Source organism: Callithrix jacchus, chromosome 8 (genome assembly GCF_049354715.1).
Source record: "Callithrix jacchus isolate 240 chromosome 8, calJac240_pri, whole genome shotgun sequence".
In the NCBI taxonomy this organism is placed as follows: domain Eukaryota; kingdom Metazoa; phylum Chordata; class Mammalia; order Primates; family Cebidae; genus Callithrix; species Callithrix jacchus.
This window is the reverse complement of record NC_133509.1, coordinates 30,355,385-30,373,218: the sequence shown is the minus strand read 5'-3', so window position 1 is coordinate 30,373,218 and position 17,834 is coordinate 30,355,385. Positions and strand designations below refer to the sequence as shown.

The 17,834-nt window shown below is 41.3% G+C and overlaps 1 protein-coding gene across 25 annotated transcripts in view; it reads right to left on the bottom strand.

Annotated features, from left to right (window-relative positions):
* The window catches only part of STARD9 (StAR related lipid transfer domain containing 9), a 206,828-nt gene that overhangs the window by 107,418 nt on the left and 81,576 nt on the right, over positions 1–17,834 (bottom strand). For 24 of the 25 annotated variants that reach the window (XR_013520871.1, XR_013520869.1, XR_013520872.1 and 21 more), the window contains exon 4: positions 5,297–5,413. The exons of the other annotated variant lie outside the window; for it this stretch is intronic. Coding sequence is in view for 9 of the 24 variants with exons in the window: in XM_078334024.1 (XP_078190150.1) it covers positions 5,297–5,413 (117 nt within the window). In the remaining 15 variants the exon portion in view is untranslated. The remainder of the gene's footprint in view (positions 1–5,296; positions 5,414–17,834) is intronic. 25 annotated transcript variants of the gene reach the window in all.

The following is a 17,834-nucleotide window of genomic DNA, read 5'->3' as shown; positions in this document are numbered from 1 at the left end:
ATACATAAGGCAAGTTCTTAATGACTTACAAAGAGACTTAGACTCCCACACAATAATAGTGGGAGACTTTAACACTCCACTGTCAATTTTAGACAGATCAACCAGACAGAAAATTAACAAGGATATCCAGGGCTTGAACTCAGATCTGGAGCAAGCAAACCTGATAGACATTTACAGAACTCTCCACCCCAAATCCACAGAATACACATTCTTCTCAGCACCACATCATACCTACTCAAAAATTGACCACATAATTGGAAGTAAAGCACTGCTCAACAAATGCAAAACAACTGAAATCATAACAAACAGCCTCTCAGACCATAGTGCAATCAAGTTAGAACTCAGAATACAGAAACCAACCCAGAACTGCACAGCTTCATGGAAACTGAACAACTGGCTCTTGAATGTTGACTGGGTAAACAATGAAATGAAGACAGAAATAAAGAAGTTCTTCGAAACCAATGAGAACGAAGACACAACATGCGAGAACCTCTGGGACACATTTAAAGCAGTCTCTAGAAAAAAGTATATAGCAATAAGTGCCCATTTGAGGAGAATGGAGAGATCCAAAATTGACACCCTATTGTCAAAATTGAAAGAGCTAGAGGAGCAAGATAAAAAAACCTCAAAACCCAGCAGAAGACAAGAAATAACTAAGATCAGAGCTGAACTGAAGGAGATTGAGACACGAAAAACACTTCAGAAAATCGATAAATCCAAGAGCTGATTTTTTGAAAAGATCAACAAAATAGACCACTAGCCAGATTGATTAAAAAGAAAAGAGAGAACAACCAAATAGATGCAATAAAAAATGATAAAGGGGAAATCACCACAGATTCCACAGAAATTCAAACCATCATCAGAGAATATTACAAACAACTCTATGCACATAAACTAGTAAACCTGGAAGAAATGGATAAATTCCTGGAACCCTGTGTCCTCCCAAGCCTAAACCAGGAGGAAGCTGAAAATATGAATAGACTAATAACAAGGTCAGAAGTCGAGGCAGCAATTAAGAGCCTACCACACAAAAAAAGCCCAGGTCCAGACGGGTTCACAGCCGAATTCTACCAGACACACAAAGCGGAGCTGGTACCATTCCTTCTAAAACTATTTTAAACAAGCCAAAAAGAGGGAATCCTTCCCAAATCATTTTACGAGACGAACATCATTCTGATACCAAAACCCGGCAGAGACCCAACAAGAAAAGATAACTTCAGGCCAATATCCATGATGAACATAGATGCAAAAATCTTCAATAAAATATTGGCAAGCCAATTGCAACAGCACATCAAAAAACTTATTCATCATGATGAAGTAGAATTCATCCCGAGGATGCAAGGCTGGTTCAACATACGGAAGTCTATCAACGTAATTCACCACATAAACAGAACCAAAAACAAAAACCACGATTATCTCAATTGACGCAGAGAAGGAATCTGACAAAATTCAACAGCCCTTTATGCTAAAAACCCTCAATAAACTCGGTATCGATGGAACGTATCTCAAAGTAATAAAAGCTATTTATGACAAACCAACAGCCAATATCATACTGAATGGGCAAAAACTGGAAGCATTCCCTTTGAAATCTGGCACTAGACAAGGATGCCCTCTTTCACCACTCCTATTCAATACAGTATTAGAAGTCCTAGTCAGAGCAAACAGGCAAGGGAAAGAAATAAAGGGTATTCAAATTGAAAAGGTGGAAGCCAAACTGTCTCTATTTGCAGACGACATGATAGTATACCTAGAAGACCCCATCGCCTCAGCCCAAAAACTCCTGAAACTGATAAGCAACTTCAGCAAAGTCTCACGATATGATATCAATGTGCAAAAATCACAAGCATTCATCTACACCAATAACAGACTTAAAGAAAGCCAAATCAAGAACGAACTGCCATTCACAATTGCTACAAAAAGAATAAAATACCTTGGAATACAACTCACAAGAAATGTAAGGGACCTCTTCAAGGAGAACTACAAACCACTGCTCAACGAAATCAGAGAGGACACAAACAGATGGAGAAACATTCCATGTTCATGGTTAGGAAGAATTAATATCGTGAAAATGGCTATACTGCCCAAAGTAATTTACAGAATCAACGCTATCCCCATCAAGCTACCATGGACTTTCTTCACAGAACTGGAAACAACCACCATGAACTTCATATGGAACCAAAAGAGAGCCCGCATAGCCAAGTCAATTCTAAGCAAAAAGAACACAGCGGGGGGCATCACACTACCAGATTTCAAACTATACTACAAGGCGACAGTAATCAAAACAGCATGGTACTGGTACCAAAACAGAGATATAGACCAATGGAACAAAACAGAGGCACCGGAGGCAATATAACATATCTACAACTATATAATCTTTGATAAACCTGACAAAAACAAGCAATGGGGAAAGGATTCCCTGTTTAACAAATGGTGTTGGGAAAACTGGCTAGCCATGTGCAGAAAGCAGAAACTGGACCCCTTCCTGACACACCTTACACTAAAATTAACTCCAGATGGATTAAAGACTTAAACATAAAACCTGGCACCATAAAAACCCTAGAAGGAAATCTAGGCAAAACTATCCAGGACATAGGAGTAGGCAAGGACTTCATGAACAAAACACCAAAAGCATTGGCAACAAAAGCCAAAATAGACAAATGAAACTCCACAGCTTCTGCATGGCAAAAGAAACAGTCACTAGAGTGAATCGGCAACCAACAGAATGGGAAAACATTTTTGCAGTTTACCCATCTGACAAAGGGCTGATATCCAGAATTTACAAAGAACTCAAACGGATTTACAGGAAAAAAACAAACAAGCCCATTCAAAAGTGGGCAAAGGACATGAACAGACACTTTACGAAAGAAGACATATATGAGGCCAACAATCATATGAAAAAATGCTCATCCTCACTGGTCATCAGAGAGATGCAAATCAAAACCACATTGAGATACCATCTCACGCCAGTTAGAATGGCGATCATTAAAAAATCTGGAGACAACAGATGCTGGAGAGGATGTGGAGAAAAAGGAACACTTTTACACTGTTGGTGGGAGTGTAAATTAGTTCAACCATTGTGGAAGACAGTGTGGCGATTCCTCAAGGCCTTAGAAATAGAAAGTCCATTTGACCCAGCAATCCCATTACTGGGTATATATCCAAAAGACTATAAATCGTTCTACTATAAGGACACATGTACACGAATGTTCATTGCAGCACTGTTTACAATAGCAAAGACCTGGAATCAACCCAAGTGCCCATTGATAATAGACTGGATTGGAAAAATGTGGCACATATACACCATGGAATATTATGCAGCAATCAGAAATGATGAGTTTGTGTCATTTGTAGGGACATGGATGAATCTGGAGAACTTCATCCTCAGCAAACTGACACAAGAACAGAAAATGAAACAACGCATATTCTCACTCATAGGCGGGTGATGAAAAATGAGAACACATGGACACAGAAAGGGGAGTACTAAACACTGGGGTCTATTGGGGGGAAAAGGGGAGGGCCAGTGGGAGGGGGAGGTGGGGAGGGATAGCCTGGGGAGAAATGCCAAACGTGGGTGAAGGGAAAAAGGAAAGCAAAGCACAGTGCCATGTGTGTACCTACGCAACTGTCTTGCATGCTCTGCTCATGTACCCCAAAACCTAAAATCCAATAAAAAATTTAAAAAAACATTTCTTTCTTATTATTACTATTATTATTATTATTATTATTTTTTTGAAAAGGAGTTTCACTCTTGTTGCCCAGGCTGGAGTGCAATAGTGCAATCTCGGCTCACTGCAACCTCTACCTCCCAAGTTCAAGCAATTCTTCTGCCTCAGCTTCCTGAGTAGCTGGGAGTACAGGTGGGCACCATCATGCTCGGCTAATTTTCATATTTTTAGTAGAGACGCGGTTTCATCATGTTGCCAGGCTACTCTCAAATTCCTGAGCTCGGGTGATGTGCCCATCTCAGCCTCTCAAAGTGCTGGCATTAGATGTGTGAGCCACTGGGGCTCCAATTTCTTTTTTTAAAGTCAAATACTGTAAAATTACACTAAACACAGGACAAAGTGAGCAATGAGCTAGGCCCAAGGCATCAGGGATAATCACCTAGAAGGTAACATATCCCATAGAATGTCCCTGTGTAGTGTTTTTTTGTTTGTTTTGTTTCTTAGGTTTTTTTTGTTTTTGTTTTTGAGACAGAGTCTCACTCTATTGCCCAGGCTGGAGTGCAATGGTGCAATCTCAGCTCACTGCAACCTCTGCCTCCTGGGTTCAAGTGATTCTGCTGTCTGAGTCTCCCAAGTAGCTGGGATTACAGGCACACACCATGTCCAGCTAATGTTTGTATTTTTAGTAGAGAAGGGGATTCACCATGTTGGCCAGGCTCGTCTTGAACTCTTGACCTTGTAATCTGCTCACCTCAGCCTCCCAAAGTGCTGGGATTACAGGAGTGAGCCAACGTGCCCGGCTGAGACAGGGTCTCTTACTCTGTTGTCCTGGCTGAATACAGTGGCAAGATCATGGCTGATTATTGCAGCCTCAAGCTCCCAGCCTCCTAACTAGCTGGGAACACAGGCATGTGCCCCTATGCCCAGCTGGTTTTTGTATTTTTTGTAGAGATGGGGATTCCCTATGTTGCCCAGACTGGTCTCAAACTCCTGGGCTTAAGGGATCTTTCTGTCTCAGCCACACCAAAGTGTTGAGATTATAGGTGTGAGCCACTGCACCTGGCACCCCACAGGGATACTTCTAAACCTAACACAACAAGGTATTCTTATCAAGGAACTCTGCCCTCCTAATTTTCTGTGATAAAGGAAGGCTCTCATTAAACCCTACATACTTTTGAAAGCCCCTAGCTCAGGAGCTAGCTGTCCCACTTTCTTCTAACACAGAGATCTAACACACATAGGCTTGGAGCTTGGCCACAATAATGGAATCTCTGCACAGCTCTAGCCTGCACTTAAGATTTAGTCCAAGTCTTGTCCACAACAAAGGTGCAAAACAGCTTCAAGTAAGGAACCTGGAGGTAACAAAAGAAAATCAGTAGGACTGAGAAGAACTGCTTTGTTGAAGGGAGATGTAAAATTCTAAGGGTCTTCAGGGTTTAATAAGGAGGGGTTAATTATTCAGTTTACCTTCTAATTACATGCTGAAAAACTCATTCTTAAAACAGAAGACTCCTTAAATCTCCTTTAAAGTTGACCTACTACAGAAATGATATTCTATCTCACAGTAGTAAGGACAACAAAAGGTTAAGGCTTGCTGTGGCATTAGGAATATATCTAATTATAATACTCACTGGGGTCCCCAGCATGGTGTATGTCTTCCCAGAGCCTGTCTGTCCATAAGCGAAAACGCATATGTTATAGCCTCTGGCAACTCCAGACAGTACTTCCATCCCTACATCCTGGAACACCTGTAACAATAAAAGCAGAGGAAATATCACTATGGTCCTGATTCTCATAGCAGATTTACAATTATTTTCTAATCTAAAAAATTATAAAATATTTCAAACATCCATGACTATTAATTCCTTACCATTTCATAAGAATCAATTCAGCTTCATAATAAGATAGCTAAGGAAAATCCACTCATTCAGCCCATCAAATAGTTTTTCAAGTCCCTACTGTATCTAGACGCAATACTAGACTTGAAGATACAAAAGTAATATGGTCTCTAACCTTAAGGCAAAGAGAATGTAGAAGAGCAAAGAAATGCAAGCAAAATAATTTTGTATCTCTTGCAAAAAAATGTTTAATATGGTTAATCAGGTAAAGCTGCAGTGAAATATTGCCCAATAACATAGAAATTCAGGGTCTTAGGATACCACACTGAACATCCAGTAAGACCAGAAGTCAGGGAAATGTATTTTCCATGTGCATCTATTTTCTACACACTCCCTCCTCAGATTGACCCTAAGAGCTGGCTGGTTTTGCTGGTCATTTACCCCTATTTTAGTGAATCAGAAATAGGCAGAGGTCCTCATGTGAAAACTCCTGTACTTGGTATACTGCTTGGAAGTCCTACTGAGATCTGTTCGGCAGAGTCTGGTCTCAGGAAAAAATAGCCAGCCTTACGGGGAAGGCACAGCTTCTCAGTTCAGCCAGTCTTTGGCAGAATGCCGTGTGGGCATCTGCATACCCACACTGTTAAGGTGGAAATTTACCCTTTGTATTATTGTTGCCCAGCATCAAAATATTCTTCCTTTGAATCTTTGGTTGTCTCAGTCTTGGTGGGAAGCATGGCTCAATGCTCTACTATAGAAGCCAAGAAGGCCAGATACTACTCTCCGCCTAAGACAACACTAGCACATGAAATGAGGCCAGACAGGGCTAGGGGCGGTGGCTCATATCTGTAACTCCAGCACTTTTGGAGGATGAGGCAGGTGGATCACCTGAAGTCAGGAGTTGGAGATCAGCCTGGCCAACATGGCAAAATACAAATATTTTGTCTCTACTAATAATACAAAAAATTAGCCAGGCGTGGTGGTGGGCACCTGTAATCCCAGCTACTCAGGGGGCAGAGGCAGAAGACTTGCTAGAACTCAGGGAGCAGAGGTTGCAGTGAACTGAGATTGCACCATTGCACTCTAGCCTGGGTGACAGAGTGAGACTCTATCTCGAAAAAAAAAAGAGAAAAAAAATTAGGCCAGACAACTAGATGTCACTTGACAACTAGATTATCACTTGAGAAACATAAAAATAAACAACAGTTAATAAACAATAAACAATAGTTAATAACTGCCCATGCTGGCATCAAGGATCCAATAGCCTACTAAGCATACAGTGGTAGAAGTGCCCACTGTAGTGCAAATCAGACAAGTGTGATATGGTTCTGCATGGGGTCCCTGCAGCTTAACATCCTATGCCTTTCTGCCCATTTTTCAACTTTCCCTTAAATTCTGTGACTCCTCTGATATGATTCCAAGGTGTAGTGTGTTCTTACACTTCAAAGCTGTGTCATCTTGGGCAAATTATTTAAACTTCATAAACCTCACTTTCTTTAGGTATAAAATGATTATTTTTCTATCTGTTATACAGGTTTGTTGTGAAGATTAAACAAAATAATATACTTAATTAGGGACAAAGACAGGAGTTACTAATCCAAGACCATACTCCCTGTTTTTTTTTTACTTTTTTTTTTTTTTTAACTGAGACAGGGTCTTGCTCTTTCCCCTAGGCTGAAGTGCAGTGGCACTACCTTGGTTCACCGCAGCCTTCACCTCCTGGGCTCAAATTATCTCCCTACCTTGGCCTCCCAAGTAGCTGGAACTACAGGTGTGCTCCACCATGCCCAGCTAATTTTTTCGTATTTTTGTAGAGGCAGGTCTCCCTATGTTGTCCAGGCTGGTCTTGAACTCCTGGGCTTGAGCAATCCACATACTTCGGCCTCCCAAAATGCTGGAATTACAGGTGTGAGCCACTGTGACTGGCCCCTTTTTTTTAAGAGACACGGTTTTATCCTGTCAGCTAGGCTGAAGTGCAGTGGCACAATCATAGCTTACTGCAGCTTCAAACTCCTGGGCTTAAGGGATCATCCCACATCAGCCTCCTGAGTAGCTAGGATTACGTGCATTTTTATCAGTTTTCTCTATGTTAGTTTTAATAATCAGTGTTAAGCTGCCATCAGTTTAAATGAATGGGTTATTTGTAAGCCTCATGCTAACCTCAAATCAAAACACATACAAAAGAGACAGAAAAAATAAAGAGAAATCAAAAGATGTCACCAGAGAAAATCACCTTCACAAAACAGGAAGAGAGTATGAAAAGGAGGAAAGAAAAGACCACAAAACAACCAGAAAAAAATAACAAAATGGCAGAAGTCCTTACTAATCAATAACGTTGAATGTAAGGAGACTAAACTGTCCAATTAAAAGATAGTTAGGGGGAGGAATCAAGATGGCGCTGTAAAAACAACCCAGGATTGAAGCTCACGGTCAATGCGCGCAGAGGGTGAGTCAGGGCCGCATTTCCAGACGGATCTTTGTTGCCCACAGAACAAGGAAATTCCCAGGTATAAAAGAGACGCGGGACGCCAGGCAGAGATTTTGGCTGGTGCAGCCGGCAGCCGGTGCGGCAGGGGGCCCGTGCTGTAGGGGCACTACACAGTGCTTTGCACAAAGCGCACTGGTCCGGGAGCCCTGTTGAACCGACAACCTGAGAATTAAGAGGGCTGAACTTGAGACTCAACAGGACTTCAACAGTGAGCCAGCCCAGGAGATTCCAGGGACACAGCGTTTGAGGTAGCACAGTGGGACAAACAAAAAGGCGATTCCAAATGCTCCTTGTGGAGAGGGTCCCTGAGGGCGCAGCTCCGTGAGGGAGGGGCGTCCGCCACTAGCGAGGCAAACCGCCCCTACTGAGGTACATGCCCATTGCTGATGCAGCCTGCCATTGCCGAGGCAACCTGTTACAACAGAGAGACTCCAACGCAGGGCGTAGCCCGTGGCAGCAGGGCGGAGACCGCAGCAGAAGGGCAGAGTCTGCAGCAACTGGGTGAACCTCACACCAGCAGGGCGGAGCCTCAGCAGGCAAATAGTGACTAGACTGCCTCCTAGCTGGGCAGGACAGCGCAACGGACACTCAAAAATAAAGGCCCAACCCCCCCAGACAGAACATCTGAAAAAAAAAAAGGGTTTTCTAATGAGTTCTGTTGCAGCAGAATTAAACATAGCAGCCTAACAGCCCTGAATGAACAACAGAGCTCACAGCTCAGCAATTGAGCAGGCTATAAAGTACAGACTGTCTCCTCAAGCAGCTCTCTAACCCCTCTATATCCAAAAGACTGACATTTGGCAGACATCATTCTGGGACAAAGATAGCAGAAAAAGAAACTGGTAGCATCCCTCACTGTCCCGCAGCTACTACAGCTGCACCCCAGACAAGCAGGGCCTGGAGTGGACTTCAGCAGTCGTACAGCGAAGGCGCTAGACTGATAGAAGGAAAACCAAGTAACAGAAACACTTCATCATCAACAGTCTGGGTGTCCACTCAGAGACCCAATCGAAAAGTCAGCAACTACACAGACAACAGGTGGATAAATCCACAAAGATGGAAAGAAACCAGTGCAAAAAGGAGGAAAACACCCGAAACCAGAACACCTTGCCTCCTAGAAAGGACCAAAACCCCTCACCAGCAAGGGAACAAAGCTGGACAGAGAATGACTGTGACGAAATGACAAAATTAGAATTCAGAAGGTGGATAATGAGAAACTTTTGTGAGCTAAAAGAACATGTCTTAAATCAATGCAAAGAAACTAAGAACCTTGAAAAAAAATATGAAAAAAGATTCAAGGAAATGATAACAAGAATGGATACCTTAGAGAGGAATACGAATGAATTAAAGGAGCTGAAAAACACAATACGAGAACTTCGCGAAGCATGCACAAGTTTCAACAGCCGAATTGACCAAGCAGAAGAAAGAATATCAGAAGTCGAAGATCAACTCAATGAAATAAAACGAGAAACCAAGATCAGAGAAAAAACCGCAAAAAGAAATGAACAAAGTCTCCAAGAAATGTGGGACTATGTGAAGAGACCTAACCTACGTTTGATAGGCATACCAGAATGTGACGAAGAGAATGAATCCAAGCTGGAAAATATTCTCCAGGGCAATATCCATGAAAATTTCCCCCACCTAGCAAGGCAGGCCAACACTCAAATGCAGGAAATACACAGAACACCACAAAGATAATCCGCAAAAAGAGCAACCCCAAGACACATAATCGCCAGATTCAACAAGGTTGAAATAAAGGAGAAAATACTAAGGGCAGCCAGAGAGAAAGGTGAGGTCACGCACAAAGGGAAGCCCATCAGACTCACAGCAGATCTCTCGGCAGAAACACTACAAGCCAGAAGAGAATGGGGGCCAATATTCAATATCCTTAAAGAAAAGAATTTTCAACCCAGAATTTCATATCCAGCCAAACTGAGATTCATCAGTGAAGGAAAAATAAAATCCTTTGCGAACAAGCAAGTACTCAGAGATTTTGTCACCACCAGGCCTGCTTTACAAGAGCTCCTGAGAGAGGAACTACACATAGAAAGGAACAACCAGTACCAGCCATTCCAAAATCACACTAAATGCTAAAGAGCATCAACATAATGAAGAATCTACAACAACTAACGGGCAAAACAGCAAGCTAGCATCAAAATGGCAGTATCAAATTCACACATAACAACATTAACCCTAAATGTAAATGAACTAAATGCACCAATCAAAAGACACAGACTGGCAAATTGGATAAAAAGCCAAAACCCATCAGTGTGCTGTATCCAGGAAACCCATCTCACATGCAAGGATACACAAAGGCTCAAAATAAAGGGATGGAGGAAGATTTACCAAGCAAACGGAGAGCAAAAAAAAAGCAGGAGTCGCAATTCTCATCTCTGATAAAATAGACTTTAAAGCAACAAAGATCAAAAGAGAGAAAGAAGGTCATTACATAATGGTAAAGGATCGATACAACAAGAAGAGCTAACGATCCTAAACATATATGGACCCAATGCAGGAGCATCCAGATACATACGGCAAGTTCTTAATGACTTACAGAGACTTAGACTCCCACACACTAACAGTGAGAGACTTTAACACCCCACTGTCAATATTAGATAGATCAACCAGACAGAAAATTAACAAGGATATCCAGGGCTTGAACTCAGACCTGGAGCAAGCAAACCTGATAGACATTTACAGAAATCTCCACCCCAAATCCAGAGAATATACATTCTTCTCAGCACCACATCACACCTACTCTAAAATTGACCACATAATTGGAAGTAAAGCACTGCTCAGCAAAGGCAAAACAACTGAAATCATAACAAACAGCGTCTCAGACCATAGTGCAATCAAGATAGAACTCAGAATTCAGAAACCAACCAAAAACCACACAGCTTCATGGAAACTGAACAACTGGCTCTTGAATGTTGACTGAATAAACAATGAAATGAAGGCAGAAATAAAGAAGTTCTTCAAAACCAATGAGAACGAAGACACACCATGCCAGAATCTCTGGGACACATTTAAAGCAGTCTCTAGAGGAAAGTATATAGCAATAAGTGCCCATATGAGAAGAATGGAGAGATCCAAGATTGACACCCTATCGTCAAAATTGAAAGAGCTAGAGGTGCACGATCAAAAAAACTCAAAACCTAGCAGAAGACAAGAAATAACTAAGATCAGAGCTGAACTGAAGGAGATTGAGACACGAAAAACCCTTCAAAAAATCAATAAATCCAAGAGCTGGTTTTTTGAAAACATCAACAAAATAGACAGACCACTAGCCAGATTGATTAAAAAGAAAAGACAGAACAACCAAAGAGATGCAATAAAAAATGATAAAGGGGAAATCACCACAGATTCCACAGAAATTCAAACCATCATCAGAGAATATTACAAACAACTCTATGCACAAAAACTAGTAAACCTGGAAGAAATGGATAAATTCCTCGACTCCTGTGTCCTCCCAAGCCTAAACCAGGAGGAACCTGAAACTATGAATAGACCAATAACAAGGGCAGAAATCGAGGCAGCAATTAAGAGCCTACCACACAAAAAAACCCCAGGTCCAGACGGGTTCACAGCCAAATTCTACCAGACACACAAAGAGGAGCTGGTACCATTCCTTCTGAAACTATTCCAAATAATCCAAAAAAAAGAAATCCTTCCCAAATCATTTTATGAGACCAATATCATCCTGATACCAAAATCCGGCAGAGACCCAACAAGAAAAGATAACTTCAGGTCAATATCCATGATGAACATAGATGCAAAAATCTTCAATAAAATATTGGCAAGCCTATTGCAACAGCACATCAAAAAACTTATCCATCATGATCAAGTAGGATTCATCCCGGGGATGCAAGGCTGGTTCAACATACGCAAGTCTATAAACGTAATTCACCACATAAACAGAACCAAAAACAAAAACCACATAAGTATCTCAATTGATGCAGAGAAGGCATTTGACAAAATTCAACAGCCCTTTATGCTAAAAACCCTCAATAAACTCGGTATCGATGGAACGTATCTCAAAGTAATAAAAGCTATTTATGACAAACCAACAGCCAATATCATACTGAATGGGCAAAAACTGGAAGCATTCCCTTTGAAATCTGGCACTAGACAAGGATGCCCTCTTTCACCACTCCTATTCAATATAGTACTTGTAGTTCTAGCCATAGCAATCAGGCAAGAAAAAGAAATAAAGGGTATTCAAATAGGAAAGGTAGAAGCCAAATTGTCTCTATTTGCAGACGACATGATAGTATACCTAGAAGACCCAATCACCTCAGCCCAAAAACTCCTGAAACTGATGAGCAACTTCAGCAAAGTCTCAGGATATAAAATCAATGTGCAAAAATCACAAGCATTCCTCTACACCAATAACAGACTTAAAGAAAGCCAAATCAAGAACGAACTGCCATTCACAATTGCTACAAAAAGAATAAAATACCTTGGAATACAACTCACAAGGAACGTAAGGGACCTCTTCAAGGAGAACTACAAACCACTGCTCAATGAAATCAGAGAGGACACAAACAGATGGAGAAACATTCCATGTTCATGGTTAGGAAGAATTAATATCGTGAAAATGGCTATACTGCCCAACGTAATTTACAGAATCAATGCTATCCCCATCAAGCTACCATTGACCTTCTTCACAGAACTGGAAACAACCACCATGAACTTCATATGGAACCAAAAGAGAGCCCACATAGCCAAGTCAATTCTAAGTAAAAAGAACACAGCGGGGGGCATCACACTACCGAATTTCAAACTATACTACAAGGCGACAGTAATCAAAACAGCATGGTACTGGTACCAAAACAGAGATATAGACAAAGGGAACAAAACAGAGGCATCGGAGGCAACACAACATATCTACAACCATACAATCTTTGATAAACCTGACAAAAACAAGCAATGGGGAAAGGATTCCCTGTTTAACAAATGGTGTTGGGAAAACTGGCTAGCCATGTGCAGAAAGCAGAAACTGGACCCCTTCCTGACACACCTCACACTAAAATTAACTCCAGATGAATTAAAGACTTAAACATAAGACCTGGCACCATAAAAACCCTAGAAGGAAATCTAGGCAAAACCATCCAGGACATAGGAGTAGGCAAGGACTTCATGACCAGAACACCAAAAGCATTGGCAACAAAAGCCAAAATAGACAAATGGGACCTAATCAAACTCCACAGCTTCTGCACGGCAAAAGAAACAGTCACTAGAGTGAATCGGCAACCAGGAGAATGGGAAAAAATTTTGGCAGTTTACCCATCTGACAAAGAGATGATATCCAGAATTTACAAAGAACTCAAACAGATTTACAGGAAAAAAACAAACAAGCCCATTCAAAAGTGGGCAAAGGATATGAACAGACACTTTACAAAAGAAGACATATATGAGGCCAACAATCATATGAAAAAATGCTCATCGTCACTGGTCATCAGAGAGATGCAAATCAAAACCACATTGAGATACCATCTCACGCCAGTTAGAATGGCGATCATTAAAAAAACTGGAGACAACAGATGCTGGAGAGGATGTGGAGAAAAAGGAACACTTTTACACTGTTGGTGGGAGTGTAAATTAGTTCAACCATTGTGGAAGACAGTGTGGCGATTCCTCAAGGCCTTAGAAATAGAAATTCCATTTGACCCAGCAATCCCATTACTGGGTATATATCCAAAAGACTATAAATCATTCTACTATAAGGACACATGTACACGAATGTTCATTGCAGCACTGTTTACAATAGCAAAGACCTGGAACAACCCAAATGCCCATCGATGATAGACTGGATTGGAAAAATGTGGCACATATACACCATGGAATATTATGCAGCAATCAGAAATGATGAGTTTGTGTCGTTTGTAGGGACATGGATGAATCTGGAGAACATCATCCTCAGCAAACTGACACAAGAACAGAAAATGAAACACCGCATATTCTCACTCATAGGCGGGTGATGAAAAATGAGAACACATGGACACAGGGAGGGGAGTAGTAAATACTGGGGTCTATTGGGGGGAAAAGGGGAGGGCCGGTGGGAGGGGGAGGTGGGGAGGGATAACCTGGGGAGAAATGCCAAATGTGGGTGAGGGGGAGAAAGGAAGCAAAACACACTGCCATGTGTGTACCTACGCAACTGTCTTGCATGCTCTGCTCATGTACCCCAAAACCTAAAATGCAAGAAAAAAAAAAAAGAAATAGAAATTCCATTTGACCCTGCAATCCCATTGCTGGGTATATATCTAAAGGACTATAAATCGTTCTACTATAAGGACACATGTACACGAATGTTCATTGCAGCACTGTTTACAATAGCAAAGACCTGGAACCAACCCAAATGCTCATTGATGATAGACTGGATTGGGAAAATGTGGCACATGTACACCATGGAATATTATGCAGCAATCAGAAATGATGAGTTTGTGTCGTTTGTAGGGACATGGATGAATCTGGAGAACATCATCCTCAGCAAACTGACACAAGAACAGAAAATGAAACACCGCATATTCTCACTCATAGGCGGGTGATGAAAAATGAGAACACATGGACACAGGGAGGGGAGTACTAAACACTGGGGTCTATTGGGGGGAAAAGGGGAGGGCCAGTGGGAGGGGGAGGTGGGGAGGGATAGCTTGGGGAGAAATGCCAAATGTGGGTGAAGGGAGAAAGGAAGCAAAACACACTGCCATGTGTGTACCTATGCAACTGTCTTGTATGTTCTGCACATGTACCCCAAAACCTAAAATGCAATAAAAAATTTTTTAAAAAAAGACAGTTAAATGGATTTTAGAAACAAGACCCAACAATCTGTTGCCTATAGGAAACACACTTCACCTATAAAGACACACATACACTGAAAAGAAAGGGAGAGAAAAGGATATTCTGTGCAAACAAAAACCAAAAAAGAGCAGAAGTAGCTGTATGTATATCAGACAAAATAGATTTCAAGAAAAAAACTTAAGCGAAAGACGTCATTATGCAATGATAAAGGGGTCAATTCAGCAAGAGGATGTAACAATTATAAACATATATTCACCCAATACTGGATCACCCAGATGTAGAAAGCAAATATTAGAGCGAAAGAGAGAGACGGGGTGGGGGAGAGAGAGAAAGAGAGAGAGAGAGAGAGAGAGAGAGAGAGAGAGACCTCAATACAGTAATAGCTGGAGACTTCAACATCTCACTTTCAGCATTGGACAGATCATTCAGACAGAAAATAAACAAAGTAATGTAGGACTGTAAAGCAAATGGACCTAATAGATATTTACAGAACATTTCATCCAATGGCTGCAGAATACACATTCTTCTCATCAGCACACGGATCATTCTCAAGAATAGAGCATAAATTAGGCCACAAAACAAGTCTTAAAGAATTAAAAAAAAAGTCTTCCTGAAAGGTAGGCTATGGAAAGAATTAAAAATAAATAACAAAGTAATTCAAAAAAGCTGAAATCATATCAAGTATCTTCTCTGACCACAATGGAATAAAATTAGAAATCAATAACAGAAAGAACTTTGGAAACTATATATACACATGGAAATTAAACAATATGCTCCTAAATGACCAGTAGGTCAATAAACAAAATAAGAAGAAAATTTTAAAATTTCTTTCTTTCTTTTTTTTTTTTTTGGAGACAGAACCTCACTCTGTCACCCAGGCTAGAGTGCAATGGTGTGATCTTGGCTCACTGCAACCTCCACCTCCTGGTTTCAAGCAATTCTCATGCCTCAGTCTCCCAAGAAGCTGATACTACAGGTGTGTACCACCACGCCTGGCTAATTTTTTTGTATTTTAGTAGAAAAAGGGTTTCACCACATTACCCAGGCTGGTTCTGAACTTCTGAGCTCAAGCAGTCTGCCCACCTTGGCATCACAAAGTACTAGGATTACAGGTGTGAGCCACCATGCCCAGCCTAAATTTCTTTAAACAAATGGATTGGAAACATAACATACCAAAACAAATCAGATACAGCAAAAGTACTACTAAGAGATAGGTTTATAGCAATAAGCATCTATATCAAAAAAGTAGAAAAGCTTCAAATAACCTAATAATGCATTTTAAAAACTAGAAAAGTGACCAGGTATGGTGGCTCATGCCTGTAATTCCAGCACTTTAGGAGGCCAAGGCAAGAAGATCGCATAAGCCCAGGAGTTCAAGATCAGCCTGGGCTCAAACTCCATAAGTTCTTGAAGTATAACAAGACACCCTCTCTATATTTTCAATTAAAAAAAAAAAAGAACTAGAAAAGCAAGAGTGAATTAAAGACAAAATTAGTAGAAGAAAAAAAGATTAGAGCATAAATAAATGAAATTAAAATGAAAAAGCAATACCAAAGATCAATAAAATGAAAAGTTGTTGTTTTTTTTGAAAAGATAAAATCAATAAGCCTTTAGGCAGACTAAGAAAAAGAGAGAAGACCCACATAAATGCAATCAGAGATGAAAAAAGAGGCATTACAACTGACACCACAGAAATGCGAAGGCCCATTACAGAATACTATGACTTATGCCAATAAATTGGAAAACCTAGGAAAAAAAACTCCTAGACACATACAATCTACCAAAATTGAACCATGAAGAAATCCAAAACCTGAATAGACCAATAACAAGTAATGAAGCTGTAATAGAAATCTCCAAGCAAAGAAAAGCCCAGAAATTGATGGTGTCACTGCTGAATTTTACCAAACAATTAAAGAACAACACCAATCCTACTAAAGCTACTCCAAAAAAAAAAAAAAAAAAAAGGGAGTACTTGCAAATTAATCTTTTAAGGCCAGTATGACCCTGATGTCAAAATGACACAAAGATACATGAAAAAAAAAAAAAACAAACTACAGGCTAATATCCCTGATGAACACTGATGCAAAAATCTTCAACAAAATCCAGCAAACTGAATTCAACAGTATGTTTAAAACATCATTTAGGCTGGCTTGGTGGCTCACAACTGTAATCCTGGCACTTTGGAAGGCCAAGGCAGGCAGATCACAAGGCCAGGAGATCAAGACTATCCTGGCTAAAAAGGGAGGGAGTTAAGATGGCCGAATAGACGCAACTCCAGTGCACAACACCCAGCAAGAGAGACACAGAAATCCAGAGATCTGCTAGCTCCAACCGAGTTACCAGGTGCATTTCAATGGGTCTAATATGACGGTGAGCAAAGCCCAGGCAGGGCAGACCAAGGTGGGGAGGGGTGCCACTTCACCCAGAAAGTGCATCTGACCAGTGAGTTGGAGGCTCCCCCTCTCGCACTCGGGTCCAGATACAGCACTTCTCCCAAAGCCTCAGCAATAAACAAAACAGGGGATCTTTGCCAGTCAAGAACCAGGAATTACAAGCACAGAGTTGAATAATAATACAGGACAGTGTGCTGGACTGGCGCACAGATCTAGGCAAACGATAAGCCCATAAGCCAGCCTGAGCAGCTGGGCAGGCCTCTCTCCCATGACTGGAGAGAGAGAGCTGAAAACAGGAAGAGAGGCAGTGCTAGGCAGGTCCCTACCCTCCCCCACAAATCCCAGAGGGCTGAAGCACTAATTCTAGCAGGTTGCCCAGCCAGTGCCACAGTCTGAGCTGAACCCTGAATGATCCAGCCCTGTGGAGGAAGGACATAGCCCACCATTAAAGGTGTGGACTAGGCCTCAGATTTTAACAAAAAACACCGGAAGCCTACATAGCAACAGCGTGGTGTCCTTGACCACCCAGCAGCGCCTCCAGGTCAGTGGAAGAGGCAGGCCTAAACTCCAAGTGTAAACAAAAAAAGACACAGGAAGCTTACCTATCAACCTGAAGGAGTCCATAGAAACCAAGTAGCACCTTGAC